We start from the raw sequence: 27,953 nt of genomic DNA, 5'->3' as shown, positions 1-27,953 counted from the left end.
TCCCGCGGGCCCACGGGGGAGCGGAGGCCCCGGGAGGCCCCGGCCCGGCCCGGGCAGGCCCCAGTGCTGCGGGAGGGCGGCCGCGGGCGGTCCCCGAGCGCGGCCCCTTCCCGGCAGCCGCGTGGGCTGCGCCGTGGAGTCACTGGGTGTCTTCTGGGCTGACGGACCCAGCGCTAAGGTCCTGCGCTGCAGGTTCAGAAGGGGGCTCTGTCAGTGGGGCTCCAGGGAGCACGAGGCCGCGGGTTGCGCTGTTGCCAGCACTGGAGCTGAACGGCCCGTTACAGTGTGCCTGCTGCAGGCGGTGTGCCGCACCCAGCCGGGGGACCGTTTGCACGACCTGTTGGTCTGAAGAACTGTCTGAGAGCTTTCTGACGGAAGGTTGGCTTAAATGGCTTTTGTGTTTGTGTTCTGGTTGCTTTTCTGTATTTACCTTGATTACTTTCACATATCGGAGACAGTTTTCCTCAGTATATGAACGCAGGCCATTTGGAAGACAAATATACTGAAGGAACGCCTGCTTCTTTGGACAGGCAGTAATTCTGTTTAACATAAAAATCCAGAAGGTCTAACCAGATCCCAGCACTAACCATCCAAACACATAACTGCCTTGAAAAGGAGCATGCACCTCCAGCCTGTCTTCACACCGGTAGTGAATTCTGCCTCACTGGGTGTTCCTGCGTGCCAGTGGGGGCCTCATGCTTTGTGCATCTGAAATTTATTCTCCAATATTTTGTTTAAGAAGCTTTGATGGTTATAGTCCTATGGAAGCAGATAAAATTTGGGGTTAGCAAAGGGCTTCCAAAGAGCGTATGGTATAAACCTTTCTGTATAATGGAAACTTAGAGCCATAAAAAAGCAATGTTTCTGTATAGCAGGTAGAATCCACTAATGTTTAATTCCTTTAGCTCTCACAAATGGGTAATGGAATAAATAGTAGCTGGAGGAAAAAATAATACCAGCCTCTGTACTGCTTTATGCTATGCGCTTAATTCTGCCAGTGATGGGAGCACGTCACAGAAGGGACCCAGCCCGGGTCTGCCGTCTGTCAAACCACACAGAAACGCGAGGTACGCTGGCAGAAAAAAACACAGGAGGGTGTTTTCTGGCTCTCGATCAGTTGTGGGTTTTGGTGGTCATCTCATTTCTCTACCTCTGACCAGCACGCACCGTGAAACACGACTGATCTCCTGCAGCTCCCCGGTGCCTCTCAAGGAAAATAACCCCCCTTTCGAGTCAAACGCCGCCGAGCCGTGGCTCTGAACCTGCCTTTCCCCGTCTGTGCATGCTGCAGGGCGCCCTGCTGCCGGCGCCCCGCGCTGCTGCTGCCGCCCGCGGCTCCCCCGGACCGGGCCGGGGCGGGGCGGGGCGGGGCGGGGCGGGGCGGGGGGAACCGGGGGGGGGCCGGGCGGTGCCGGAGCCCCGCCGCGGGGGCCGGGCGCCGGCTGAGCGGGGCGGTGCGGGGCCGGGAGGGGGCCGCGGCGGCGGGAGGCGGCGGCCGCAGGATGGGCGGCAGGGCCGGCTTCTTCGAGGTGGGTGCGGGCGGCCGGGGGGCAGCGGGGCGAGGGGCGGCCCGGGCGGGGCGGGGCGGGGGTCCCCGAGCGGTGCCCCGGGGCTGCGGGCTCCTTGCGGTCTGCGGGGCGGCGCGGCTCGGCTCGGCCGGGCGAGGAATGTTCTGGGCACCTGGTGGCCCGGCTTGGGGCACGACCGAGCCCGGCCCGGCCCCGTGGGGCTCAGAGGAGCGCAGCCTCGAGGGGCTGGGGCCCCCGGCTCCCCGTGCACGCTGCCAGTGCGGAGTGACATGCACCTGGGCGGGCGGGGATCCGCTTACATAAACAGCCGCACCAACTCCGCTGGCATCGTGTTGGCTAATGCAACGCTTCTTGAAGAGTTACCCAGAGAGGTTGGTGCCAGCCTACCGGTGGCAATCTGAAACGTTCCCGCAGGTTTACGGTTCATTGTCTCCAGCACAAGACTCACCTAACGTTGAATGCGTTTCCCCCCCCCCCCCCGTGCAAAATACAAAAGAGCTGTTACTACAACATTAACAGAGTCTAAAAAAAATCAAACTGCTTTTGTAGTTACTTACCTTGACCTAAAAGTTCAGATGTTGCTTTTCAAAGCTATGAAAGCTTTTTGGATGTCACTAATGCTTCCGCAAATTAAGCTGCCTCTAGCCCTAGTGGGTGTGTGGTAGGCACCTGCAGTGCCTTTTCCCCTGCAATACTCACTTCCCTGGTTATCTATTTATTTTTTAGGAAAAATAACCATGCTTTTCACTGCCTCCTGCATTTCTATTGCTGTCCCTAGGTCCTGTGATATCCAAATGCAGGATCAGGCACACGTGTAATACCCCTCTAAACACCTCCAGTCATTGTCAGGTTGGCAGGTTTGCTCTTCTGCTCCAGTTGTACTGAACTTCTTTATAGCACTCACTACTAGGAGACCTATGGACATAATTACTACCTAATTGTACAGATGGAGAAGCATGAAACAGTGAAATGATGTGCGCTCTACCTCACGAGGCAGAACAATAGCAGCAGATCCAGATCTTTTGTGTCTTTAATTGATATCCTGTGTCTAAGCAACACTAATCCAAATTCAGAATGTCTCATGAATTTATTTACAAGTCAGCCTCATATGTCTTAGTCCTTTTCTCTGTACAGCAGATAATGTGTGGAAACAGATTTGCCCAGGCACAGCCAGTGTGTGTCTGAGCAGACTCAGGGTGTGGGATGTGGACAAAGACAGCTTAGGTAGTACTAAGCAGTGCTGCTGCATATTGCTTTCAGCACTGTTCTCCCCACTGACTTGCTTTCTGTTATAAATTCAAGACAGCTCAGTTAGGAAAGTTAGGAAAGGAGAGAGAGTAAATGTCCCACCATTCCCAAGACTTCCTAAAGGGATAAAAATCTCTATTGATATTAAAAACATTAATGTTCCCTGCTTTGGGTTAGTCTGCAGTTCTGTGCTTTTGCCTGTACATGTCAGAGCCATTTACCCTTTATTGCTTTTCTGTGGTACCTCTTTGTAAGAATCACAAAGCACTTTGCAAACACCAAACTGTTGCTGTCTAATTTTTTTTCTAATATGACTATTACAAGTTTAGTGGAAGTGTATTGGTGGAATGCTTCTTTCTCTTTTGTATATTTTATTTTATTTTATTTTATTTTATTTTATTTTATTTTATTTTATTTTATTTTTTGCGCATTTTATCATGCCTAGTACCTAACTGCACCTTGAATATTGTGTTCAGTTTTGGGCCCCTCACTACAAGAAGGATATCATGCTGGAGCATGTCCAGAGAAATGTGTAGATACAGAACTTAGTAGCATTGTTTAGTGGTGGACTTGTCAGTACAAGGTTAAAGGTTGGACTAGGTAATCTTATAAGTCTTTTCCAACCTGACTGATTCTGTGATTCTGCAATCAATTTCATACTGAGTATGTAGGAAGGTCCTCTTCCCTAACCATGAATAAAATGTGAATGGACCAACAAAAAGATGGGTGAGAACACCAGTCTGACTGTGAGTGCTCAGACACCGGCTGTTAATTCTTTTCCTTGAATGAGAGTCTTCCTCATTTCTGCTAAGGACAGAAATACTTCAAAAACAGGCAACATTGTATTAGAGTGACTTCTAAGTAGCCAGTAAAGGCAGGTGCAGGTTTGGAATCACCTTTAACTACTTATTTTGAATAGGTTGTGTTCAAACTTAAGTACCAACAATTATGAGCCTAACTGATGAAGCCAAAGTGTGCTGGACCTAATGGATCAATACCCAAAAATCCAGAGCGGCTGAGTGATTTTCCCCTACCTAACATATGTAGTCAGGTCCCTGAACTCCTAGACCCATGTCTAGGTGACTGTCTGTACATTTCTTGTTCTGCAATAAGGCTAGAATGGGTTTTATTTACTTTGGGCACCGGCATGTTTCTAATTTCACCTTGCAGCTGTTTTATCACTAATAGCTCAGGAGAAGCCTGGCAAGAACAGCTACTGTTTAAAGACATGTGCATACCTGAAAGTACTGCACCTGATAATTTGAGATTCACCTCCCAGAATTTAGAGGTCTGTGGTAGAGACTGGTATCGAGATAACTGATAGTCTCTAGGAGCGCTCATTTCTCTAAATGTATTAGAAAACAACTCTTCTGACCTAGTTTAGATGTGTTTCAAAGCTGATGATGAAGCTTATCCTAAAAGTGCCAGCTTTTCTCCTTTCTCTACAAAGGGTGTTTATATGACATGCTCAGAGGTAAATGTCTGTAGTGCAGAGCTCTGAAGTTAGGCTAATGAATTCTACCCTTTTTTCTACTTGATAGGTTTAAGTCTTCAAAAGCATTTCATATAAAGAAAACAGCATGTCCCTGTGTCTTCCTAGAGGAAATATGCTTGAGCAAATACACTCACATTGTACAAAATTAGCACCATAAGAGCTTCAGTTGTAATTTTGCTTCCTTAACTGGTTTGGATGAGGAGTGCCTTTTGTAAGCTTTGCTAACCCAAAATATTTTGGACTCTGTTCCCTGAGGATAGATTGAGCTGACATATGCAGTACAGTCTAAAAGCTATAATGTAGTGCCCCCCTGCTTGCTGGCATTTAAAGTTTCTCCCCCTTCTGACTGTGATGAAAACCTTCTGAATGCAAGGGGGGATGGCTGCTGCCTCACTGGCATTGCTGAGATGTCACAGCTCCTGTTACAAAGGTTTCTCCCACTCAGAGCTATGCTGTCTAAAGCCTCATCAAGTAGAAACACTGAGAACAAGTGCCAAAAGCAGGACTGCAGAGGATTTTAAGATTCTGTATCCTCCAAGAGCAGCCTGAGCAAGACAAGGCCATATATGAGATGTTTGAACGGTCATTTAAAGGGAGACTGCCAAAAACTGCCCAGCGATTTGAAAATGTCTGTTCTGTTTTCACAAGTAACACATAAAATTATCACAGAACTGAGAAGATGGGGAAAAACATTCTCCCTTTCTCTTCCCACATCGCCTCTCCATACACTTAACAACACTTTGTACAGTCATTTGTGCCGCTTCACTTAAAAGACAGGCAATTTGTCCTTTTTCTCTGTGGAGCTCAAGAGAGAAACTCTCTTTTTTGTACAGGGAAATGTGACAATAAAACATTACTTGGCAGGGAGTACCTGGAGCCACTTAGGATTTGAAGGCTACATTTGAAATCAAAAGACTTGTTTTAGAGAAAATAATGGACTTCTTAGGAGCATATTTTAAAAAGTAAACACAGCTATTGTGAGTTGATCCATCAGTATAAGGGCTACAGGCTTCCCGCAGCTTCTGGTCTTCTTGCCTTGTTAAAAGACAGCAGACCCAACCTTAATACCCCTAGGCAAAAATAAATAAATAATTGAAAGGAAAAAATCTCTCTTCAGTCTCTTCAATTCCATGTTGAAAGCACACCCTGGATGTACATTTTGACATCCATACACCAAATTATCCATGAAGAGTAGTAATGGACCTGTAGATACTGAAGTCCAACACTGCAAATCACAGTGCTGATTTGCACAGAGCATTTATAAACCTCTCCTACCTGAATATTCTCATTGCAGAAAATAATCACTATAAACTAGAGCCCTGAGCTCTAGTCTCCTTTGTACATTGAAAAGGCTGTGAGGTGCCACTGAAAAACATGGATGTCTTCTTAGGATTGCATCAAAGCTGGCTTAGGTTCACAGATGGAAGCACTCCAATCTGCTTAATAGTGACAGTGATACTTGGTGAATGATGGGAGTCTTCAGCATGACTGGGAAATTGGCAGCTGTGCTAGCCAATGTAAGTAAATACCCACTGAGTCAGAATTAACTGGTGCTACTTTCCCATCCTGTGTATCCTCATGGAAGATGTCATGCTAGCAAAAGCTGGAAAGCTTTCATAGGCTTTCAGGAGCCAGAATTCACTGTGATAACCTCTAACGCACAAACCTCTAACAGGTGGAAGAAATAAAAATATACTGAGTTTCAGTATAGTCCAGATGATGGTTCTCAGGCATACACAGGAGCAGAACTTAAGAGGCTGATGAGTAAACACCTGGTGTATGTCTTGTGAACCTCTAAATGTTAGACATCAGAATTTTACAAAAGTGAAATTTAATTGTATGAAACTTTGTGAGTATGGGTATCACTATCTCCTTTTTTAATACTTGGTGAAATCATGTAATAAGATTCTAGTCTCATGAAATGTGAGCTATTCACTTCGGAGAGGTAAGGTTTCACGTAGCTGAACTAATTACAGAAAAAAAAGTATAGCCCTCCACAGGTAAGATGATGAAATTTGGTTTTGTGGTTAAACATTTGCCTTGATTCTCCTCAGAAACCTTCTCACACAGCATGTAGTTGTGGGACTCCTCACCTCAAGACACTGTGCATGCTAAAAATTTACACAGGTTTAAAAGGCATGTGGAAGAAGTAATTGAAGAAAAACCCACAAAAAAAAGCTAATAAACACAAAGGCACCACTTCTGCTGCAGGAAAATCTCAATCTGTATGTCTTCTCTCCTCCCCCCATTCACTGCATTCTTGCCCTGTTTTGTTCCTGTGAGTCACCTGCTGTTGGCTCTATCAGTAAGAAAGGTACCATTCTGGATGGATCCTTAGACTCAGCCTCTGCAATGGTTTGTACACTCCAATGCAAGGCAAGTTTCAGACTGAAAGTCAGTTGTAGCAGCAGCACAAACACAGTTTTTCAGTGTAACTACAGTTACAGCAATTTCCCTTTGGCTTAACTTTATTGATACTAGAACATTATTCCTGATATGCCCTAGTGGGAGACCACACTAAGACATGCTTGCTTCTTTCAGGAACAACACAGTATTCAAGAAAAGTTTAAGGGAATAGAGAAAATTACTAATTCAGTTGGAAAACTTAAATGTTTAGAAAGATGTAATTAGAACTATAGCAACTACTGATTTTTCTAATGGTTAAATTACAGGAACCTGACTTACATAAGCAGTCCAGTAGCTCAGGGAGAATTAATTCATTCTGCATTGCTCTTTCTTGGGCTGGTTGGTTCCAAGACTATAAAATAAGCTTTTTTTTTTTTTTTTTTTTTCTGAGTAATTTAAAAAGAAATCGATACACTATATGCTTATGTCAGTGTTCAAAAAATCTCACTAAGCTAGAGTTTACTGAATCTGCTGAGTACAAATGGCTGCAAATAAAACTTCCAAGATGCACAGACACGATGTGTCTGTATTTCCATTACAGTTATCACATCATTTTTTGAACATCTCTCGATGCTTGAGCATCTGAAACAGCCTTAAACTGGGTGGATTTGATCTACTGTATTTTTGTAATCCTATTAAAGGCACCCTATCTAAAAAAATTAAACACTGCTCAACCATTTTTCCCCTGTGAATAAATTTTCCACCCTTCTGAATAGATGTTTAACTGTTGCAATTAATTTTTCTGCATTTATCATAAATTGATTATTCTTTGCTCCTGACCTGTTCTAAACAATAATTAAGAATTTTTCTGTCTTTAAAGACGTTATCAGTCTTTGCTCGTTATGCATGAGAACAAGTTTGTCTCCTAAACATTGAGGGTATGTATTTGTAGTTACTTCTAGAAGAGTTTTAACTTTGAGCTATCATGCACAAATCTGCCTATTGCTTACATTCTATTCAAAGATGTTTTTGAGAAGCTGTAATTTAAAATGCCTATCAAAAAATCACCAAATAAGTGGACTGCAAGTCATACTGCACTAGTGCAAACTGACTGTCAGTGTCCTATTGTGCTAAATGCTTTGGAAACACTCAGAAATTAAAATGCTCTGAGCCAAACAATTTATGTTTAAAAGGGATGATACCCATCAGTAAGTGTTCCAAGAACAGATTGCTGGGTATCTAAAGACTGTTGCCAACCAATACATTAACTGACTTGGTGCTGTGCCTGAGGACTGGAAACACTGTGTTCAGTGCTATGTGGGTTCATGCGATTGGCCATTATGTTCAGAAAAGATAACATTTCTTAGCTTGGATCAGTCTTTCCTGGTTCTTATGCAGGGAACTGCTAACCACACTGGGGACGTTCTGTCACAGATCAGAGGCATGATAATTAGAGGAAACAATCACCTTGCTTTCACTCTGTCATTGCACAAATTTCTATGAACTGGAGTGGAATCTACAGCAGTGTTCTTGTGTGCCTCTTTCTGAAAAGGGAAAGCATGTGTTATGTTTGCTTAGATCTTGAATGTAACTGATAGTAACTAAAATGTTTGAAGTTCAGGAATGAGTGTTCAAAAATATAGAATCATTGAATAATTTAGGTTGCAAGGGACTTCTGAAAGTCTTGTAGCTACTGCTCAAAGCAGATGCAGCTACATCAGACAGCACATGAGCTTGTCCAGTCCAGGTTCAAATACCTCCAAGGATGGAGATTCCACATCCCCTCTAAGCAGTCTCTTCCAATGTTTGTCATTTCCTCGTATTTGATGGGAATTTCCCATATTGCAGCTGGTGACCTTGCCACTCACCACTGTTGTGCACCTTCAAAAGTCTGAATCCATCATCTCTGTAGGTTTTTGAAGAAAAGGGCTAGTACAGGAAGGTATGCCAGTTTGGCACTTGAAAGCGACATGCTGGAACAGAACCAAACAGCAATACAGAAGATGGTGGATGATTTGATTATTTTCCACACTGATTCCAGTGGTTCACATAAATACCTATGTTTTAATACAGCTACTCCCAAGAAAACCACAGAGCAAAAGCAAATGTTCTGTAATTTACTGTCTGGCCTTGTGCATAACAAGACTAACCCAATTAGAAGAGGATAGGTGGCAGAACAGATATCCAAATTACTCTGTAATTGACATGGAGAGGATTTTTTAATGCAGACACTAAAGACCATAAGATTAAAACTTCCAGGGCGGGGTGGAGTGGGTGGATTCTGATCCAATATATATATGCTGGGAGTGGGTATGGAATGGGAAGGAGGCTTCTAAACTGGTTGCTGCTGCAGTCTATAGGGCTGCCCAGCGTTGTTCTTGGATACAAGAGCTTTGAAATACACCAAAGGTTTCAATAACCCCTGTAACAACTCAGCATCAGAAATGACAAAAAAATATTTACCGTCCCCACAGTACATGTTCTGTGGGCTGCAAGAGTCAGAATGCTGTAGTTCAGCATCCCAGAGAAAAGGAATCCACTTCATTTGCTTTCCCACAGTGATCTCTCAGACAGACAGTAAAACTTGTACTTTATATTATTTCAAAAGGAGATAGGTAGAAATATGTAATAACAATAATCTGGCACACATGCATTATGCATTGCAAAGGAGGAAAAGTGCTTACCTCCCTTGATGCCCCTTGGCAGCTTACAGTGCACAGGTAGAAAATACTACTGCATTAGTGTCCCTTGTAGGGATCTGATAGGATACTTCTGGCTGGAGCTGAAGTGCTTCATTGCTACGCCAACAGATAAAGAATAGTTTGGGACAAGTAAAAGAAGGAAATAAGATACTCTAACTAAGTCATCTCTTCAAAAATATCCTATTAGAAAGATACTGGACTGTGACTCCTATTTTTAGTAGGGAATCATATTTAAAGTCTACTGTTAATCTATCCCCTTGGTCAGTTAATACCAATCATAATTAACATTAGACATTTATTATTATAAAAAAAAAAAAAAAGAGTAATGATAGTCCCAGTCATTTGTGACTGTGACAGATAAGCTTTGAACTTTCAGTCTTAGCTGTACCTTAATGTTCCATTACAAAGTGTTTGATGAGAACAATTTAAAACACAAGAACTATATGGTAAGTTTTGCTAGTCTGCTGCGACTGGGCTTTGAAACATCTGGGGACTTTGCTGCTTGGCTGTTAATTAAAATCAAAACCTTTTGCCAAAATGTCATTTGATCATGAAAATAACCCACTTTGTCCTATTCAGAGCTGCAATTAAACCACCACTTGGAAAATAAAATGCTAATACATAGTTTCTAATATGGGTGATCAGAGAGGCAAGAGTAACATTGAATATTTCTATAACAACCTCTCAAGGATTTATGAAGTCCACATCTTTAGCTGTATTTGTTCATTATGTTTTCTGATGTTTTTTACTCTCTTTATAATTAACACACATTCTGGGAACATTGTATAGTAATCTTTATGCGGTATGTACTCAAAATACTTGCTTACATGCATGTATATACACATTTACTTTTTTTTTTTTTTCTCAAATTGCCTTTCTAGGTTTATAAATCAGAACAGTTCTGAAGATAAACTTTTCCTTAGTGATTACCATGAAACTTGTCTGTCCCTTATTTGTTCCTTTTATTCTAGCAAAACAAAACACCCCAGAATGCCTATTTTGATCAGTCAATTAGCTGCTTCTACTTCTGAATTTATCAAGGAAGACAATTTATTTGGCAAAAGTGCTATTTTTTCACCAGTTGAGTGCTTTGAGAACCCATCAATGATTAAAGCTCTCTCTTGAACACATCAGAGCTGTTTTTAACACAGTCCATAGGTCAGAGGAAAAAGGTGTCTCATTCTGAATAATGACTGCAAAATTGAGAATCAACCAAGAGTTTAGAGACTATGTAGGCAATAATAATCATAATTTTGTATCCTTTCAGGTGGAAATCCTTGACTGGAAGACAAAGGAACAACTATGCTTCCTGGATAAGGTAAAACACAAAAATCTGTTCAAAATGCTAGGTGACTATTTTAAAATTACTAATGTTTTTTAAAGTAAATGTAGTGTTTGTGGAAAGTATTTTAATAGCCCTTTTTTGGCCACTGGAGAGGCAACAGCTATGTGTACTTCATACTCACTACAGAGCACTTCAGCCCTTTTCACAAAGGAGCTCTTGGGCAAATAGCACAACTTCACTCACTTCTCTATATGGTGTCAGTTGTACCTTACTCACTCATAAGCCATCAAACTGTCAATGCTGCTGTAGTAACTCTTAATCATTGCCACTGTAACTGCCTCTGAAACAGATGCCACAAATTAGGTCCTCCCATTTTCCTGTAAGAAATACTTGCAATCATCCATACCAATCCTAGCTATATATAAGAAAGTTATGTTGTTTGTTGTTTGAGTCACATTTCTACATGAATAGCCTTACACCTAATAGCTGTCTTTCAAAATGTGCATATCTTACATATATATCTATATATATTAATTATTTTTTGTCTAGGTGGAACCAAATGCTACAATTAGGGAGATAAGATTGATGTTCCATAAATTATGTGAGTATAACTTTTGCAAGAGTTTGTATCACATCAGAATATACAGAATATAAATAAGAGAAAATTATGAACTTGAAGCATATGATGCACACACACATAATGCTAAGTAACTTGCACATGAATGTGATCACCGTGAGATTTCAATACCATTTTTATACTATCCTGATACATCTTTGTATTTTTCCTGCTGCATAATTTCTCACAGGTATTCATGTTAAATGAATATTCCTAAAAATATTCAAAAAATCATACTCTGTTATGTTGCATTTATTTTAACAGTGGGTAATCTAAAACAAATACTGCATATCACAAAATTCTGTACGGTCTTACAGATCCTCGGTGGTATCCAGCAAGACAGTCAATAAAACTTGATCCAAGTAAGTACCTATGAGAACTGGAGTAATAAAGCTCTGAGCAGGGGCCTTGCATAACAGGTGTACTTTGCATGGGTATTAGCTCTTAAAAATTTGTTTCCAGCTATGCTACTTAGCACCATGAAGACTGAATTGAATCGAGAACAAATTAAATTATTTGAAAGTATTGAAAAGAGTTCCATCCATCTGTTTGGCGCTTGGTAATTAATTCAGGAGTCTGCACATTGTTCCGATGCACTTTCTAACTACTGAGCACCTTTGCTTTAAAGACAGGCAGCACAGAATCTAGACTCTTAACTTCCCTTAGCTGCAGTGAAATGATTCCCATAGTGATGCTCAGCTGGGAGTACTAAAAAGAACTGAGTTACAGCTATCAATTCACATAATCCTCTGCTCTCAGGCAGGAATTATGGTTCCTTTGAGGTAAGCTAATGTAAAACACATTGCTGCGGATGTAGGATTTGCTGACAAAGCTGATGCCAGCTGATTGATTTGATTAGCATAGTTGCAGGCATCACTGTTAGAAGCCTCTTAGTACGTGGCCTGGATGCACAAAAGAAAGTCCAATTGCCAAACTGTGCTAATTCATCTTAGCATTCAGTATAAAATGTAGCGCTTTGTTCTTTTGCTTCTAGTAAGGAAAATTTGATTTATATATTCCCTTAGAATTATGCTGGTGAAGATTAATTCATTGTGTAGAATCTGTCCATGAAGAACAGGCGTATGAGTACTTTGTTTCCTTCTTCAAAGATCTACATTGTTAGATTCCTCCATGAGTTTCTGTTGTGAGACTTACCGTGAGAAAATGCTGGCCTTATGGGGATACCCTGAAATCCAGGCATTAAAAACTGGATCACCAGCTCAGTTCCTGTGGAATCACCTCCTAGCTTTGGAAAAAAAGGAGGCAATGAAGACCTCTGTAGGAGGGCCTTGCAGTCCTAGCTTATTACAGCTTCCTTGTGTCTGGTGATGAGCAGTGAGAAGCGGGGAAGAGAAAGATGGAGGTGCAGCTGACTTTGAGGTCAGGGAATTGTATTAACAGACAGTGACCCATCAGCAAATTCTGCTGTAGCAGTGATAAACCAAGTCTACTGGACTAGGCAGATAGGATCAGAAATTCTCCTGACTAGAGAGATCCTGAATAGAGGATCTAGGCTTACATGTGATTGTAGGGATAAATCAAAATTAAGGATAAGCATTCTTTTTTGTTTTGTTTTGTTTTTATTTAGATTCCAGTAAGCCCATGTCAGGTCAAAGAATCTCACAGATGAATAAAAGCACAATATAAAGCTAGTATGCTGGCAAAATTGACTTGAATTTCATTGAGATGTAATTACCTCTTTCCTTCTCAGAAGGAAAGTCCCTGAGGGATGAGGAAATCCTGCAGCACCTCCCTGTTGGCACAACTGCTACCTTATACTTTAAAGATTTAGGGCCACAGATAGGATGGACTACGGTGAGCTATGTGTCAAATCTGAGCCATTTTAATGGCTATTTCTCCATAATTAATCCTTACATCACTTTTTGTCTCTCTACAATATTTCTGCATGATGTCTGCTCTGATAGTGGATGCAGGCAATGAATCCTCATCGCTTCAGTTCATTTAACCAGGGAAAGCAGCAACAAAATATTCTGAATGTCTAGTTCCCTGGGAGAGCAGCAGTGGGAAACTTGCTAGAGGGTAGTTTGGTTGTACTGAACTAAGGTGCAAGTTCTCAAATGGATTTAGATGTCTACTGCAAAATCACTAGGAACTAGGTATCTAAATGCTTTTGGGGATCTGCTTTAGAGGGCCTGTGTAACTCTCCTGACAAAATCAGGATTATACTCAGAGTTTGTCTGCAAAGAGGCATGTGAGCAACTTACCTGTCAGTAACTGAACTGACTTCAGCAGGAAAATGCATGAAAGTAAAATGAGTTAGCTGTCTGCATGTGGCTGTGTCCCAGGATGCTAACACCAGGCTAATGACAGATGATGATTTCTGCAGTGTTAGGAGCCATCCACAAAGACTTCACATTTACTCTCTTAGCTCAAAGGCAAGCCCCATCACAACTCACTCAGCAAGTGAGTGCTGTTTATACAGTGAGGTGACCAATAACCCTAGAAAGTTCTTCAGAAACCCCAAGATGCACATATTTTCCACTAGTTACACTGAACCAGCACAGCACAAAGGAAAAGGTACCCAGTAATTTACCACACATTTACCATCTCCTAGCTATGAAACATTACTAAAAATATTGTGTTAATGACATAGCAAGGATTCACAGGAAGCAAAAAAAATAATAAAAAAAAAATCTGCAAGACTGAATCTTCAGATCATCACTTTAAATGCTATGCTGATAAGTCAGCTATTACACAAGCCATAAACCAGTAAGACAAGCAAAACTTCTAATGGCAATGTAGACTCCAAGACCTACATGCATTATTATATACTAAAATATCACAGTAAAATAACACCAGACTTCTTCAATTCCATAATCTGTCCTTTACCTTCTGCTTTCCCTGCCCTTCAGACCAGTTCATTCAAATGTAAGCCAAGAAGTGCTTCAGTTTTATCAAATAAAAATGACAGTCAAGTCCTACCTTTGCCACAGAAAATACTGATTGTGTTACAGAAGTTGAAATGAAAACGTCTTTTCTCATAGTTAAAATAACTTTAGACACATTTAAAAAGTGACGTGTTCTGTTTTCTTTGACAGAATTACAATCAATTTCCCTTCTTTCTCCATAAATGAAGTATTGATCTGCCTTCCTCACTTTAAAAATGCAACCGTTAATGCTTGGTCCAAAGCTAACCTCAATGTAAAGTGATCCTCATGAGAAATACACTCCTGCCTGAAATGAAGTTAGGTTAGAAAATAGCTTCTTCAGTTTCCTCTTCTCCTCTGTCCCCAGTGAAAGATTATTTGAGTATAGAATTAATTGATTGTTTTCCAGAATATCTGCTGCACTAACTGTTCATATAGATAGGGTCACCTGTGAACACTTGCAAACTGTATTTCCAGTTTAAATAAAATTCATTCATTAGAAAGAAAGCTCATTTATTTCGAGATAAATTCTTCAACAACTTTAATTTTAACCCAAAATAAACAAATAGTTTTTAAGGGCAAGAGGAGGGTGAGAGCTGCATAAATGTAACATGCATGCACAGTTATCATGATCTCTGGGCTGCTGTGATTAGCTTTTCATACCCAAACTGTGTCAGCTGCACTGGCAATGGCTGTTTGTATGCAACTGAGGCAAATACATTGCAGAACATTTATGTGCATGTCTACTGATTTCATAGCCTAAGCCCAAACCTGCTATTCCCTCCCTGCATCTCTAAATGCCATTCTGGGTCAGTGGAGGTGTTTATCCCACTGCATTACTTATCACAAAGAAACCAAAGCAGAACCATCATCTGATTCAGCTGTCTAATTATTTTCTCTCTTTTTGCAGGTATTTTTGATAGAATATACAGGTCCATTGTTCATCTATTTTCTGTTTTATTTCCGCATGCCTTTTGTGTATGGACTGGATGAGAGGTTTACATCAAGCCCACATCCAGTAGTTAAGTAAGTCCGTTTGCAGGCTTGAGCTGTATTACTTGTTAGCATTGTAGTCTTACTCCAAATGTCTTGCCACATTTGTTTTTTTAAGCACTCTTAAATGCTTTTGTCTTGCTGTTTCTAGCTTGGCATGTATCTGCCATTCTTTCCACTACATCAAAAGGTTGATTGAAACAATATTTGTTCATCGGTTCTCCCATGGGACTATGCCACTGAGGAATATTGTGAAGGTAAATTGTGACAGAATCTATCCATAGCCCCCCTACAAATCCAACCTAGCCAACCTATTCTCTGCCTCTGCAGCACAGATCTTTTGGCGTGGCGTTTGTAGTAATGTGCAGCAAATCTTACCCATGAATCTGTAGTTCTTTCAAAAGATTTCTTAATGTCACTATTGTATAACCCATTTGTTGCCATACAGTTATTCACATTACAGTTTTCTCATTGCTCTCTTAAAATTTTAGGCTTTCAGCCCTCCCTTCCTTTCCACTCAGCTACCTCCCTGGGTGTGAAGGTTTACTAAAATTAACTTTTAAGGTAGCACAGATAGGTGCAGTGTTGGGAGGTGTTTTTTTGTTTTGTTTTGTTTTGTTTTTTTTTTTTTTTAAAAAAAGAAACTTTTTGTAACAATCACTTTACTTCTCCCCACCTCATATTGTCTTTGCTGATAAGCAACTGTTAATTTACCTTTTATTGTTCCAGTGCAAAGTAAACTTGTTTATTCTATATTTTCTTCTCATCCAGGAGCACCCCCTATCCTTATCGGTGCTGCTGTGGCATAGGGCAGCCATTAAAATGCAGATCCCTTATTTCCTAGTTGTCTGCAAAGCTGCACGGTTTTGTATGGGCTGTGGTTATTTAAAAATGTTAGCAACAGAGTACACAGTGATATTCAAAAATGCTCTTTGTACTCAGGAAAACAAGAGATCATCATCTACAGCTAGAAAAACATATCATATAGTATGACCATTTGGGTAGTTAACATTTTGCATTTAGACAGTCCCTTGGAATTTGCATTATGGCAGTGAATATTGCAGGCAGTTGAAGCTTTACCTTGTGGCTAACTCCTTACAGCTTTGCAGTGGCTCTGGTAGTTCTGGTGATGGCTTCATGCTTTCTAAATGGAATGAGGGTCTGTAGTTGAGCAGTGGCCCTTGGAAAGAACCTTCCCTGTCACTGTTTTCTGAAGCAGAAGAATGCAGGGATTGTTAAAAGGCTAGCAGATCTCTTAAAGACTTGTTCTTCACACAATAGTAGCTAATGCATGCTAAACAACAGTTATATGGGCAACTTTACTTTGAAAAAGAATCTGTACAGTATGATAAATCTTCATTTTTCACTGTGGTCCTTGCCAACTTTTAGTTCCTTTCAGACCAAACAAAATGTAATTGCTAAAACTGTCACTTGTACCAGTCATTCTGATCACTTTTCTACCTTTGCAGGTTGGTGGTACTTGCTTTCATCTGTAAAGTTGCTCTCAGTTTTCCCTGCTTAGCAGTGCTTGGGTTTGACTTGCTTTTATAATTTCATTGACTTTGATGGTGTTACTCCAGAACTGTGCCAATCAGAAAAGTATCACGTCCTCTTCCCTTTTTTCTCTCACACACAGATGGTAGACAAAGCTTCTTAATTTAAGTGTTGATCACATACAAAGCAAATATAGATGCTTATTTCCCAAGCACAACGGCATGTTTCAGTTAGCAAGAGATACTTAAGTTTTACTATGCAGAGGCCTGAAACAGGAACTGATGAGATTTGTGATTTTCATCCTTTGTTCACCAAATGGAAATGGGAATAAATGATGCAGTAAAATGCAGTAAGGGTTCACCAAAAGCAGTTCATGCTAGATTAACATAATATACTTATTTCTCAGATACATGGCTCAGTATGAGTAAACCAGGGATTAATAAAAAAAAAAAAAAACAACAACTGTGTGGTGGTAAAGGAACTAACTAAGGGAAAGATTGATGTTGTATCAGAAAAGGATCTCTCATACCTTTATTAATAGGGAGATTACCAGTGGAATTCCTCAAAGATTGGTCATATGACAGGTCTTACACAGCATTTTCATGGGTAAAAAAAACCAGGATATTATTGCTTTCTATGATCACATCTGGAGAAAATAAAACAAACAACTAGAGCTAAAGAAATATCATTTAAACTAGAAGATAATATAATGAAACAGAAAGGAACATGCTGGATATGAGTAAACGTAGGCAGAACTTTAAGAAATAGTTTTGTTTACCATAGGAATGATGATAACTTGGAGTAGAGAAAACAAAAATGCTAACCAGAAATATTTAAACTTAGAGATCTCATAAATAAACTATTCCTGCAATATCTCAACTTGATCATCCACAAAACCTCTTTATAATATTGTAAAGCTTTGTTATTTATCTGGAATATGAAGATTCACAGAAACAATTCCCTTCATTCAAGTGAGTTCATTAAGCCTGCATACATTCTGTTGCTTCTATCTGAACCTCACGAGGCTTTTGCATGAGCAGTAAGGGCTTCTAGTGACAGCGTGCCATTTGTAGTATTACTGCTAAGTATCTTAGCAGTGGCAGACTCCACTCATCTTAAAGCTCCTTTTCTTATAACTGAGGTATAACTTATAACTGTTGTGGTCAATCATGTTCTTTGGATGAATAATCAGTTTAATTACACCAAGTATTATTGGGAGCTGAGCCATAATTATTTGTTTATTTAACTTTACTAAAATCCATTCCCATATGACCCATCCTGTACCAACTTGCATAGTTATAGCATGGTTGTTCATAAGGTGCCATTCCAAGACTACAGCAAACCATTTCTACCTAGGTTTGCACAGCAGTTAGTACATTGTGGGTGATGGCAGAAGAAATCAACGTTAGGGAGGAAGCAGTAGTTTATCAGTGACTAGGTTCATTTATCTATCTAGTCATTTATCACTGACTAGATTGTTCCTCACTGGAGTTGTTCCTCCAGCTCTGCTGCTTTTCCTGGATAAAAGGGAGGTTGTCACAGGGAAGATACTTAATCTCTTTGCCCTTCTTGTCCTACCTGATCTATAATGATTAGTTAATAATTTGCTCTGTCTCATCAGTTACCTTGCAATACCTAATCTCAGAGCAAGGAACTATTACGTGCTTGTACTACAGCATACCCAAAAGGGTCTTCCTTCATTTTGTCTTAGATCTCTGGGCAGTTCAATGATTGCACTATCTTTGATAAAGGAGGAAATCTGAACTGATGGGAGACAGGTGTATGAGTGGTCAAGAATGCTTAAGGTCTGTCTGTAAGAGAATGGCACATAGAGTTGAGACCATAGAGGAAAAAGAGGAATAGGCCAAGAAAGGGCTTCCCAGCAGACATGTAAGGAAGGAGAAGATAACCTGTCACCAAGATACTGAAGGATAAAAACACAATAGGCAGAAATGGAAAAAACAATCTCTTTTTTTTTTTTTTTTTTTAATTAAACTCTTGAAATTAGTCAGGAATGAATCAGTACAGTGCAAGCTTCATTATCAGAGTTTAGAGAATGGAAACTAGATCACAGAAACCCAAGAACAGCACCAAAATGGACAAAATAAAGATATTATGGTGAAAGGGACACAGGGAAAGGTCAGGTGTGATGTTTTAAAGGAGGAAGAGTTAAGGCATACGAAGTAAAGAAAACCAATGGATGAAGAAAAAGAATGTCGATAAATTGTACAAATAAAAATTGTACAAATAAATACAAAGAAATAAGCAAGAAAGAGAGCACAGTGCCTAAATCAGGTTTTATGAAGTCTCAGGGGTTAGCAAAACAAGTCTGTCTTTAACATACAGACTGTGTGGCGCATCATCTTTGGCCGAATGGCTTGTCAGACAAGAGAAACCTGTTTCCAACAGTAGGACTGTAGTTTCTAAAACTGTTTATAAATTTAACAGCTCTGAGATATTTGAAAGGAAATCTTACTCTATGAGCACTACTTCCTTTCTGTTATTTTCTGTTGTCTGCTCCTGCCTTACCATACCCAGTGTTGTCACTTTTTGTTGTATTATCAGCAACTTGGAGGATCAGCCCAATTAATTGTTATCAGTGGTCCTTGCAGTGAATACTGACCCAGAGGATTGTACTGAAACAAAGTAAAAATAACTGTTTTTCAGAACTGCTTGTATTACTGGGGATTTGCAGCTTGGCTTGCTTATTACATCAATCATCCTCTTTACACTCCTCCTTGTAAGTAGCATAAAAGCCCTCAACATGATTTAAGTCCTTTATTGGCTGTGTATTAGTGCTAACCATATGTAAACATTTTGTTTTGTAGCTTATGGGAAAAAACAGATTAATTTTGCTGTGATCATGTTTCTGGTAGGTCTGTTGCTCCTTTTATAAAATGCTAAAATGTCCTGGTTTATTTTTTATGTTGTGTAAGTGGGAGAATGAGTAGGATAAGCAGATACTTAAAACTAGAATACTTGGGACATACTACTAAAGCTGCATGCAGAACAGATACATGTCAGTTTTTAATGTGATCTTGTACAGAAGGGAAGATTTTGATTAAGTATCTATTCTAAGACTAGGATATTGATCTGCTAAAATGATCTCTCACAGTCTAAAAGAATCCTGGAACTATTGGTTTGTGACACTGTGTAAAAGCCAATGAGTTTGTTTTTGGGAACTGTTCATTGAGTGTAAGAATCACAACAGGTCATAAAATTTAGTGAACTGGCCAACTAAGACAGCACACTGCTTATTTCCAAGGGAAGGCGTTCATTTTGATACAACTGTTAGCAGCAAATGGAAGTGAGGGGAGGAGGTGTTGCTCCTTACAAGCATTTTCAGGAACATTTTTTACAGCTTTCCTTATGAAGCAAAATTCTTAAGACAGTGTCTGTTCATTCTCACTGTTCCTAGGAACATTTTCATACGTGCAGACATAACATTAGTGTAGCCAACAAAGATGTACCCATTTTTCCTATGTATGTTTAACTCACTTAAAACACCAGCTGTTCACTTGCTTTAAGAAACTGAAGGTCAGTTACTGGAGGTTCTCAAAGCAGCTTCCTGGTACGAAATTTCTGTGAGTTAGTAACCTATTCCCATTTTACAGAGAGACTACATAACTGTACAAGAGCTGACAATAAAACTCAGGAGGTCTGACGACCAGTCATTTGCTTTAATGGTTATGCTTTGCAGACACTGAAGACTGTCCGTAATCATATAAATGGCTTGTTTCAATACACTTTCTGCATAATTGATTGGGGAAGCATTATTTAAAGCCAGTGGAGGAAGCTGGGTCAATTACATTTCATTATTTGTATCAACTATACTCTAGAAAAGAAAACTTACAGCTCAACTCATATCCTCCTTGGGATTTTGATAACTTTTGAGAAATCAAAACTGTCCAAATCAAGTTTTCTGGTATTTTTATCAGAAAATAGCTAAAAGATAAAGTGTCTCCTGGATTTACTTTTATCCACTTTAGTTATTGCGTTTAGATCTTATGGGGACTGTATAAGAAGTAAATTTGATCTTTTGAACAGAGTCCACATTTATTGGCAAATCTCATAAATACTGTAACAGAGCATAATATGGTCTCATGTTTGAACAAGAAGATTCCATCCACCCGTCAGAAAGCAATCTTGGTTATTTACAATTGACTCCCTTTTTTAAAATCTTGTTTACAATAACTTCTTTAACTTTTTTTTTAAATACCCTGAGAAATAACAAAGGTAAGAAGAGTAAGTGGAAGAGAAGCACATTTTAACTGTCATACCTTTTCTTGCAGCTGTGTGAAGCTGGAAATTTTTCCATTCATGTTGCACTTAGTGACCTCCGGAGAGATGGTAAAAATTACAATATTATTTTTCACTTTAGTCCAGCCATTGAGTACTTCCACAGTTATGCTGCCTCGTGAAATGACTGGTTCTGGAGGGTATCAATTACACAGGTAGTGCAGAAGGAAACACGGGTAGTGCAGAAGTGCTGGTATAAGCAACATGTTGGTGAGCAAGCGGAAGTAATTTCACTGACTTTATATGAAGAGGAGCACAAGATCTCTGTGCAGACCAAAGCTCCTTGTGCATGAGCCAAACATCTTAACAGCTATCAACTGTGACTATTAAAATCCAGCTCTGTGACAGAGAACACCTTTAACTTCTAACATCTAAAACGTACCTAAGTCACAACAGGTGCGACTGCGATCGAAGGGTTATGTAGATGTCTTGCTAATGTCCAGAAAATTTCCTCACAGTTATCCTGTTCCTTCTTGTGGGTCCAGAGGACATCCTGTTTTTCCATATCTTGCTTGTCCCTATGACAGCGATGAGACACAGGAGTTGGCAGATCTGGGTTGTCTTTATAGGAAATGTTATATCTAGGAGTATGAATATTTTGTGATTTGTTTTCTAATCTATAGGATCCAAAACCCGTAAGATCCCATATCCAACAAAGAATCCTTTCACATGGCTGTTTTTCTTTGTGTCTTGCCCTAACTATACCTACGAGGTATGTATTTTCAAACGAGCTGTTAAGATTTTAGTTTTGCTGGATAAGTTCTCATTTCTTTTGGCATGTTAAAACATGGAAGAAAACTCTGAAACAGTTCAGCCCAATACATTTTCCCTCCTCTTGTAAAACCCAAGAAACCACACAGCAGACAGGAACTTATCTGTTCTTCCTGTCCACCCTTGAGGCAGTACTTACATGCCAAATGGACCTGGGCCTGTGCTTCAGCGTAGCTGCTAGACAAGATATAAATGCATTTTGAAGCACTGGAAACTTTGCAGACAGGAACAGGAAGATCGACACTGAGGGTGTGTGGCAGTGAGGGGATGGGGCATCTAATGGATTTAAAATGTAAGAGAGCCCAGGAACAAATATCACAATGTACAGGAAGATAGTGCACAGATAAATAGAGGATACTGTAGTAGATAAAATGGAGAAGTAGTGTGTAGGAAGCAATGCTTGCCAGGTCTTCATCCCCATTTTCCTAAGTTATACGGTCGTTTGTGTTGGTGCTGTCTGGTTTAGAAGCTTCAACCAGTTTATTGCTTCATATTCCTTAATCAGGAGCCAAACTCCCAACTCAATTCAAAACTTGTTAGAAACAGTAAAACTGAGTGTAAAATTCACTTTTGTGCAGAAAGACTGTGTCAGGTTTTGACTTACATGAAGATGAAGTGTGATTGTGTCATTAGCAGATGTTAATGAGAACAGCATTAAGTCTCAGGCTGTAGAAAATTACTGTGCCTACCATTGATGGACAAGTGACAAACACAAATTAGGCAGAGAAAAAGGAAGCTAGCTGTAATGCTTAAAATTGTCATATTAAGTATGGAAGCAAACATAAAGGCTTTGTTTGTAATAACAGGGCACCGTTCACCTTTTTGGCTAAAGGTTATTCACATTAGAAAATGATCTGGCTGACCTTGGCTTTTTTATTTACCTATACTAGGACAAGGTTGGTTTTGATCAATAGAGACATAAGTGCAAATGCTGTCATCAGAAATGTTTTAAATTTCCTTGGCCAAAACAGGTGGGGACATGGATCAGTTTCACTGTCATGACTCAGTGTGTTCCAGGTGAGTAAAGTTTTGGAACTTCCCTCTGATACATCGTCAGTGACAAGAACGTGATCTTTCCCTAGTTATGAAGCATAACTTTTTCTTTTTCTTCCTTCCAGTGGGTCTGTTCACCTTGCTTTGCTTCATTCAGATGACAATCTGGGCAAAAGATAAACACTACACCTACCTACGAGAATTCAAGGATTATCCAAGTCTTAGAATGCCAATTATTCCTTTTTTGTTGTAAAAAAAAAAAAAAAAAAAGGGAAAAAAAAAAGGTTGACTTCAGTATTGCATGGAACTTCAAGAAGAAAAAGGTGATGGATCTTTTTATTCATAAACCTCCTGCCAAAAAATAATTAATTTAAATAATTCTGTCATATGTTAAATCTCCACTGCTGAGGGAAATTGTGTACATTTGAAAACGATACTTCCTTACATTCAAGAATTCCTCAATTCAGAAGCACCTTCAAAAAGTAAGGCTTCATTGCACATTTGGTAGCCAAAAGCTCCTATAGTTCACTACAACCCAACTGACTTAGATTTTCCTGTACTAGTCTATTTAGACTGATGCCTCTGAGATACTGTGAAGCCTGTGCTGAAAAGTAGCTCCAAATTTAGCAGTGGCACTCTACAAGACTGTGACATGAGTACATTGGAACGAGGACATACCAGCCAACTACTAGAGAGCTCAGCTCAGACAGCATGGCCAGCTGGCCTGAAGACAGTTGCATGTTCTGCCTTCTTTGACTTGAAAAAGAGAGTGTGCTGCCTGGGGGCACGTGCTTTGTGACAAGCAACATTACCAAAGAATATGAATGGTTCCTGGAATAAAGAAATAGGCAATATCTCAAATACCTGTTTGGGTCTAACATATAATTTGCCAAATGATTCTACAGTAAGATGAATTTGTAGATGTAACATCTCGTGTTGATTTCTGGGGGGGAAGCTTGTTTTCTGTTTGTTTTGGTTTTAGTATTCTTCATTAGTAAATTGCATACTAGTAAATAAGATTCATAAGATCTGATCTATGCTGTATCTGTGATATTTGGCCTGTTTTCATATAACAAGTCCTTACATTACTAAAGGACCTTTTACCTTGTATTATTTGTCAGTATTCTCTGAATAATTTTTAATGTACTTTGTAAATACAAAAAGTGGCTGCTAGTCCTCAGAATACTAGCTCCCTTCCTATTTTCAGAGCCAGGGATAAAAAAAAACAGCTACATTTTGAACTTCCTGTGTTTTCTTTTTCACAAGATGTTCAGTGGGACTTAGTTGGGTTTTGTGCAAATCTAGTAAAAAAAAAAAAGACTATTGCAGTCTAGCTGAATGACATTTTGAAGAAGCTGTTTCAGAATATGAAGAGAATGCATAGATACTGTTTTGTTTTATGATTAATTTATTTATAATGGATGTATAGAAAGATTTTGCAGCTATTTGTAAGGGCAAAATATGCAATAAATTCTAGCCTTTACATTAAATTCAGTTGAAATAATTATGGCAAAAGAGAAAGACTAGTTTCATAATATTTTGTAAAGCACAAAGCAAGAGTGTACTTTCATTAAATAAGATAAATTGAAGAAAAAAAAAACTAAAAAAGCAAAAATACATGACCCAGATTTTATTTCTGTATAACACATCTTGGAGATTTCTTGGAAATGAAATGATTTCTTAGATAACTGAAGCAATATGAATTTGTTTTCAGTACTGTTATTTTCCATTAGTTTAAATGTGAACCAGAGAAAAGAGCTAAATGTCAAATGATTTCCCACTGAGTGCAGTGTGGAGTACAAGCTGGCTGAAATTCTCCTGAGCACGGACAAAACACATACCCTACTCACACTACACACCCACTTGAGGTCCAGGTCACAAGAAAGAAAAATTTGACCTTGTTTGGTAACAAAGATATTTTTCCAAGACTCCATGATAAAACTAAACTTTGGGCCAATTTGCACATACTCTGTTTTCTTTAAACCCCAATTTGATATTCTGCTTCTATTTCTGAAGTTGAAGATGAGTGAGTATGAAATAATTTTCATTAAGATGTTTTCTTTTAAGCAAATTTCTTGCCTGGGTCTGAGATCTTAATGAATTCTTCTCAGTTTTGCTGAGACAACTGTCTATTTCCATTGCCAAGAATGAAAAATGAGTTAAATGAGAAAACCTACCAGCCTGAGAAACTGTTTTTAATGCTCTTTACATGTCAACAAGGAGGAATGCGAATTCTCTTCTTGTATCTTAAATGAACTTTACATTAGAAGAAGATTTTGTTGTAGAATCAAGTACAAGCCTTTACTTCAATGCTTTCAGCACTGCTGTGTGCAGTGTTCCTGGTAGAGCAGCAGAAGTTTGCTTTTGCTAGGGAGTTGTGAGCACAGTTCTCGGAAAGGTACGAAAAATCAGTGTAATACTGAGCCTAGGAGTCTTGTTTTACTTTTTACTGCTCTGGTATGGCACACTAAGTGCTAGTGACTGTAGGAATAGTCTATGCAGCTGCTTGCTGATGCAAAGCAGGGGACACCTTTGCTTCTCGACTGGCTCCAGCTGCACGGGGATGCAAAGGAATTTCCTCATCCTCCATCTGCTGCTTAGCAAAGTTCACAAAAACCTGTGTGAGGAAAGCAGAAAATGTCACCACCTCATCAACTGAGGTGAGTTAGTGGAATGTCTCTGTACATTGGCATCTCTGCAGGGAAGATACAGAACAGGGAATCCAGAGATGTATTGAACTGAGACACTGGATTCCGGTATATTGCTCTAGTATAATAACCATGATGAGACATGAAAACATTTAACTAGATACCACATCTCTCTATCAGCATCTCTGACACAACATAGTCCAAATCTCTTACTTAAAATGAAATGGAAAGAAGTATTAGATCATTCCTAGCTCAGCAAGCCTCATTCTGACTGGCTGACCTTGGAGGATTCCTTCCTTGAAGGAATGGGTTGTGGGAACTCTAGTGTCTGGGAAATGCTCTCTCATCAGCATTCAACTGGCACCTATTTACACAGCGAATTAGTTTCAGATTTCATACCTGATCCACCTTCCTTGATGAGGAGTCTGGGAATTTTGCCTGAGAAGGAGATGTGAGAGAATTCTCTACTCTAAGAAGTTTGGTCCTTCTGTTGTTTGGAAACATCCTCATTGCATCGCATAATAGTTACTCACCTGATCTAAAGTTGTTTGAGAGACAGAATATTCTTCAATATGCAAGTTTTCCTTATTGGAGATTATTAATCGAAAAATCTTAGCTAGAGAGGATGAGCAAATCTGATACTGCAGCATGTTGTAGTGTTTCTCTCTCTGTAAACTCCCTGGGAAGTTTATGCGTATGAATTGCTCAGCACGACTAGGATCTGGAGGCAGCCCTGCCTTTGAAGCTTTGATTTTCAGAGTGACAATGTAGCCGTCTCCAAACCTGGGAAGCACATATGGGTTTGGGAATTAGATGAGGAGATCATTTCATTATTCAAGGGAAAAAATCCTTTTCAGCAGCTATGAAAGCAGTAACAATATCTGAAAGATTATGCCTAAAATCTAGCTTTATAGGAAGCTCTGTGTTTGGCATGCAGAAGTGGCCTGTAGCATAATGGAGTTGAAAACGAGGTCTACCTAAATTGTCTAGAATACCACAGAGTTGCACCCAGAAATTGGTCTGTTCAAACAGCTCTTCAGATTGGTTTGATGTATTAACAACAGTTCATATCACGTGTACTAAGTTTTCCCATGAAAAAGCACCATAATGTATTCAACTTACTTGTATTTTAGCTGCTGAATTGTGCCCAGGCACTTGAAGGTACCATTTACCATGATGGCTAGACGAGTACAGAGAGCTTCGCATTCTTCCATACTTTCAGAACAGAAAAAAGATATTTGAGCTAAAAGCCAGCAGATGAACGTCAGCTTCTCAGGCATTCTGAATCCCAGCTCTGTACCTGTGTGAAGTTAGAACCACAGCTCGTCCATCTCTGAGCACGCTGACAATAGAGTCCCACAGGAGGCGCCGGGACTGAGGGTCCATTCCAGTAGTTGGTTCATCCTGGAAGCGAAATGTTAAGACAGCCAGTTTAAGAAAAGCAGATTAAAAAAAAAAAAAGTCATTTAGAAGTAAACCATTGGAATCAATCTGTTGCACGTTTGGGATTTAGCATATAGCTGATATAGCTGCTTCCCTACTGAAATATGTGCCTTGAGAAAGAAAAAATGCCTTGAGAAATATGTAAGTGAACAAATACTAAGGTACTTCTTAGCACAAAGCAGTAAGGAAACAAATACAATAAATCATGCATAAGAGTACAGTGCTGTCTGTGTAGCGCACAGCTACATGGAAAGGAACACAGTGAATGTTCTGACAAAGGCATTCCATAGTCTAGAGTCTTAGCTATAAAAAATGTAAGCCTAATGATACCGCATTACCAAAACATTTAGGCCCTAAAATAAATGGAAAGAGAGTGATGTAGTAGCAGCTGCACCAAACTGTGTCAAGCTTTAAAAGTACAGACTGGCTGTAAAAGTACTTTTTTGCAGAAAAAGGACATTTTGCAACCCAAGAAGCTAGTGAAGCCACCCTGATTTACACCAGCTGAAAATAAATACATGAATAAAATATATTGTGAGAAAACATTTTATCTGGCTGCTTACTATGTTCAGGCAGAATACATGTAAAGGCATATTAAATAGGTGAAGGAACTATTTTTAAGCTATTAACTTCTCAGAAGTTATTAATGTTTCTTTATAGCCTATGGATTTAGGTGGTACAGTATAATCTAAATAACGAATTTTTGTAGCAATTGCATTTAAAATTACCCTTGAGATATGCAATTATCTGATAATTTATGTTAGTTGATGAGGACTCCATTTCAGCATTTGTATAGTTTATTCAAAAAATTTATAAGTTCATTCCAAAAATACTAAATGTTGCAAAAGGGCAACTACCTTCCTCTGTTCTGCTGGAAAGCAGCAATGTATGTGCCATCAGATCCTTTTTTACATGACTGGTTATACCCTGACAAGAAAAGGCAGACTGAAACCAAACATGGATTTAAATTCAGATTTGTCTAGGTTATAGATTTTATTTCAAGCCATTCTTTACTAAAGACCTTTCTTTCATAACTTAGGTTCCATCTGAAACAGTATCTTGCAATGCATCCCAGTCTACCCCCGAAATGAGAGAACTCAAGTTTACATGGAAGTAGATGTAAGTTGAGGCAGAAAGGAGCTTGCAAGAACAATCATTAACATCCTTATAGCTCTTTAGCATGTAGTTTTATGAAATGTCATA

At 39.5% G+C, this 27,953-nt stretch overlaps 2 protein-coding genes across 5 annotated transcripts in view; one reads left to right on the top strand and one right to left on the bottom strand.

Moving 5' to 3' along the window:
• Nucleotides 1-175: 175 nt before the first annotated feature.
• On the top strand, nucleotides 176-23,835 carry TECR (trans-2,3-enoyl-CoA reductase). 4 transcript variants are annotated; one of them, XM_032191819.1, is made up of 13 exons: nucleotides 176-378; nucleotides 10,588-10,638; nucleotides 11,155-11,206; nucleotides 11,539-11,583; nucleotides 12,933-13,036; nucleotides 15,020-15,135; nucleotides 15,254-15,359; nucleotides 19,264-19,336; nucleotides 19,425-19,468; nucleotides 20,889-20,946; nucleotides 21,519-21,607; nucleotides 22,638-22,683; nucleotides 22,785-23,835. In XM_032191819.1, the coding sequence occupies exons 3-13, from the start codon at nucleotides 11,191-11,193 to the stop codon at nucleotides 22,910-22,912; spliced, it is 825 nt and encodes a 274-aa protein (XP_032047710.1). In that variant the 5' UTR covers nucleotides 176-378; nucleotides 10,588-10,638; nucleotides 11,155-11,190; the 3' UTR covers nucleotides 22,913-23,835. The 4 variants fall into 4 exon arrangements, 3 of the variants coding, with proteins under 3 accessions (XP_032047710.1, XP_032047709.1, XP_032047711.1); XR_004253514.1 differs by lacking the exon at nucleotides 176-378 and adding an exon at nucleotides 1,479-1,529 and having other exon boundaries at nucleotides 22,557-22,683; nucleotides 22,785-22,813; XM_032191818.1 differs by lacking the exon at nucleotides 176-378 and adding an exon at nucleotides 1,479-1,529.
• Nucleotides 23,836-24,946: 1,111 nt separating this feature from the next.
• The window catches only part of ABCA4 (ATP binding cassette subfamily A member 4), a 70,598-nt gene continuing 67,591 nt past the window's right edge, over nucleotides 24,947-27,953 (bottom strand). The window contains exons 46-49 of the mRNA XM_032191821.1: nucleotides 26,608-26,711; nucleotides 26,430-26,522; nucleotides 25,841-26,090; nucleotides 24,947-25,276 (exon numbers count right to left, since the gene is read on the bottom strand). Of these exons, the coding sequence (XP_032047712.1) occupies nucleotides 25,154-25,276; nucleotides 25,841-26,090; nucleotides 26,430-26,522; nucleotides 26,608-26,711 (570 nt within the window). The 3' untranslated portion in view covers nucleotides 24,947-25,153. The remainder of the gene's footprint in view (nucleotides 25,277-25,840; nucleotides 26,091-26,429; nucleotides 26,523-26,607; nucleotides 26,712-27,953) is intronic.

The sequence above is a fragment of the Aythya fuligula genome, chromosome 8, assembly GCF_009819795.1.
Source record: "Aythya fuligula isolate bAytFul2 chromosome 8, bAytFul2.pri, whole genome shotgun sequence".
Taxonomy (NCBI): Eukaryota; Metazoa; Chordata; class Aves; order Anseriformes; family Anatidae; genus Aythya; species Aythya fuligula.
The sequence above is the reverse complement of the archived record's forward strand: the minus strand, read 5'-3'. Positions and strand labels throughout refer to the sequence as shown.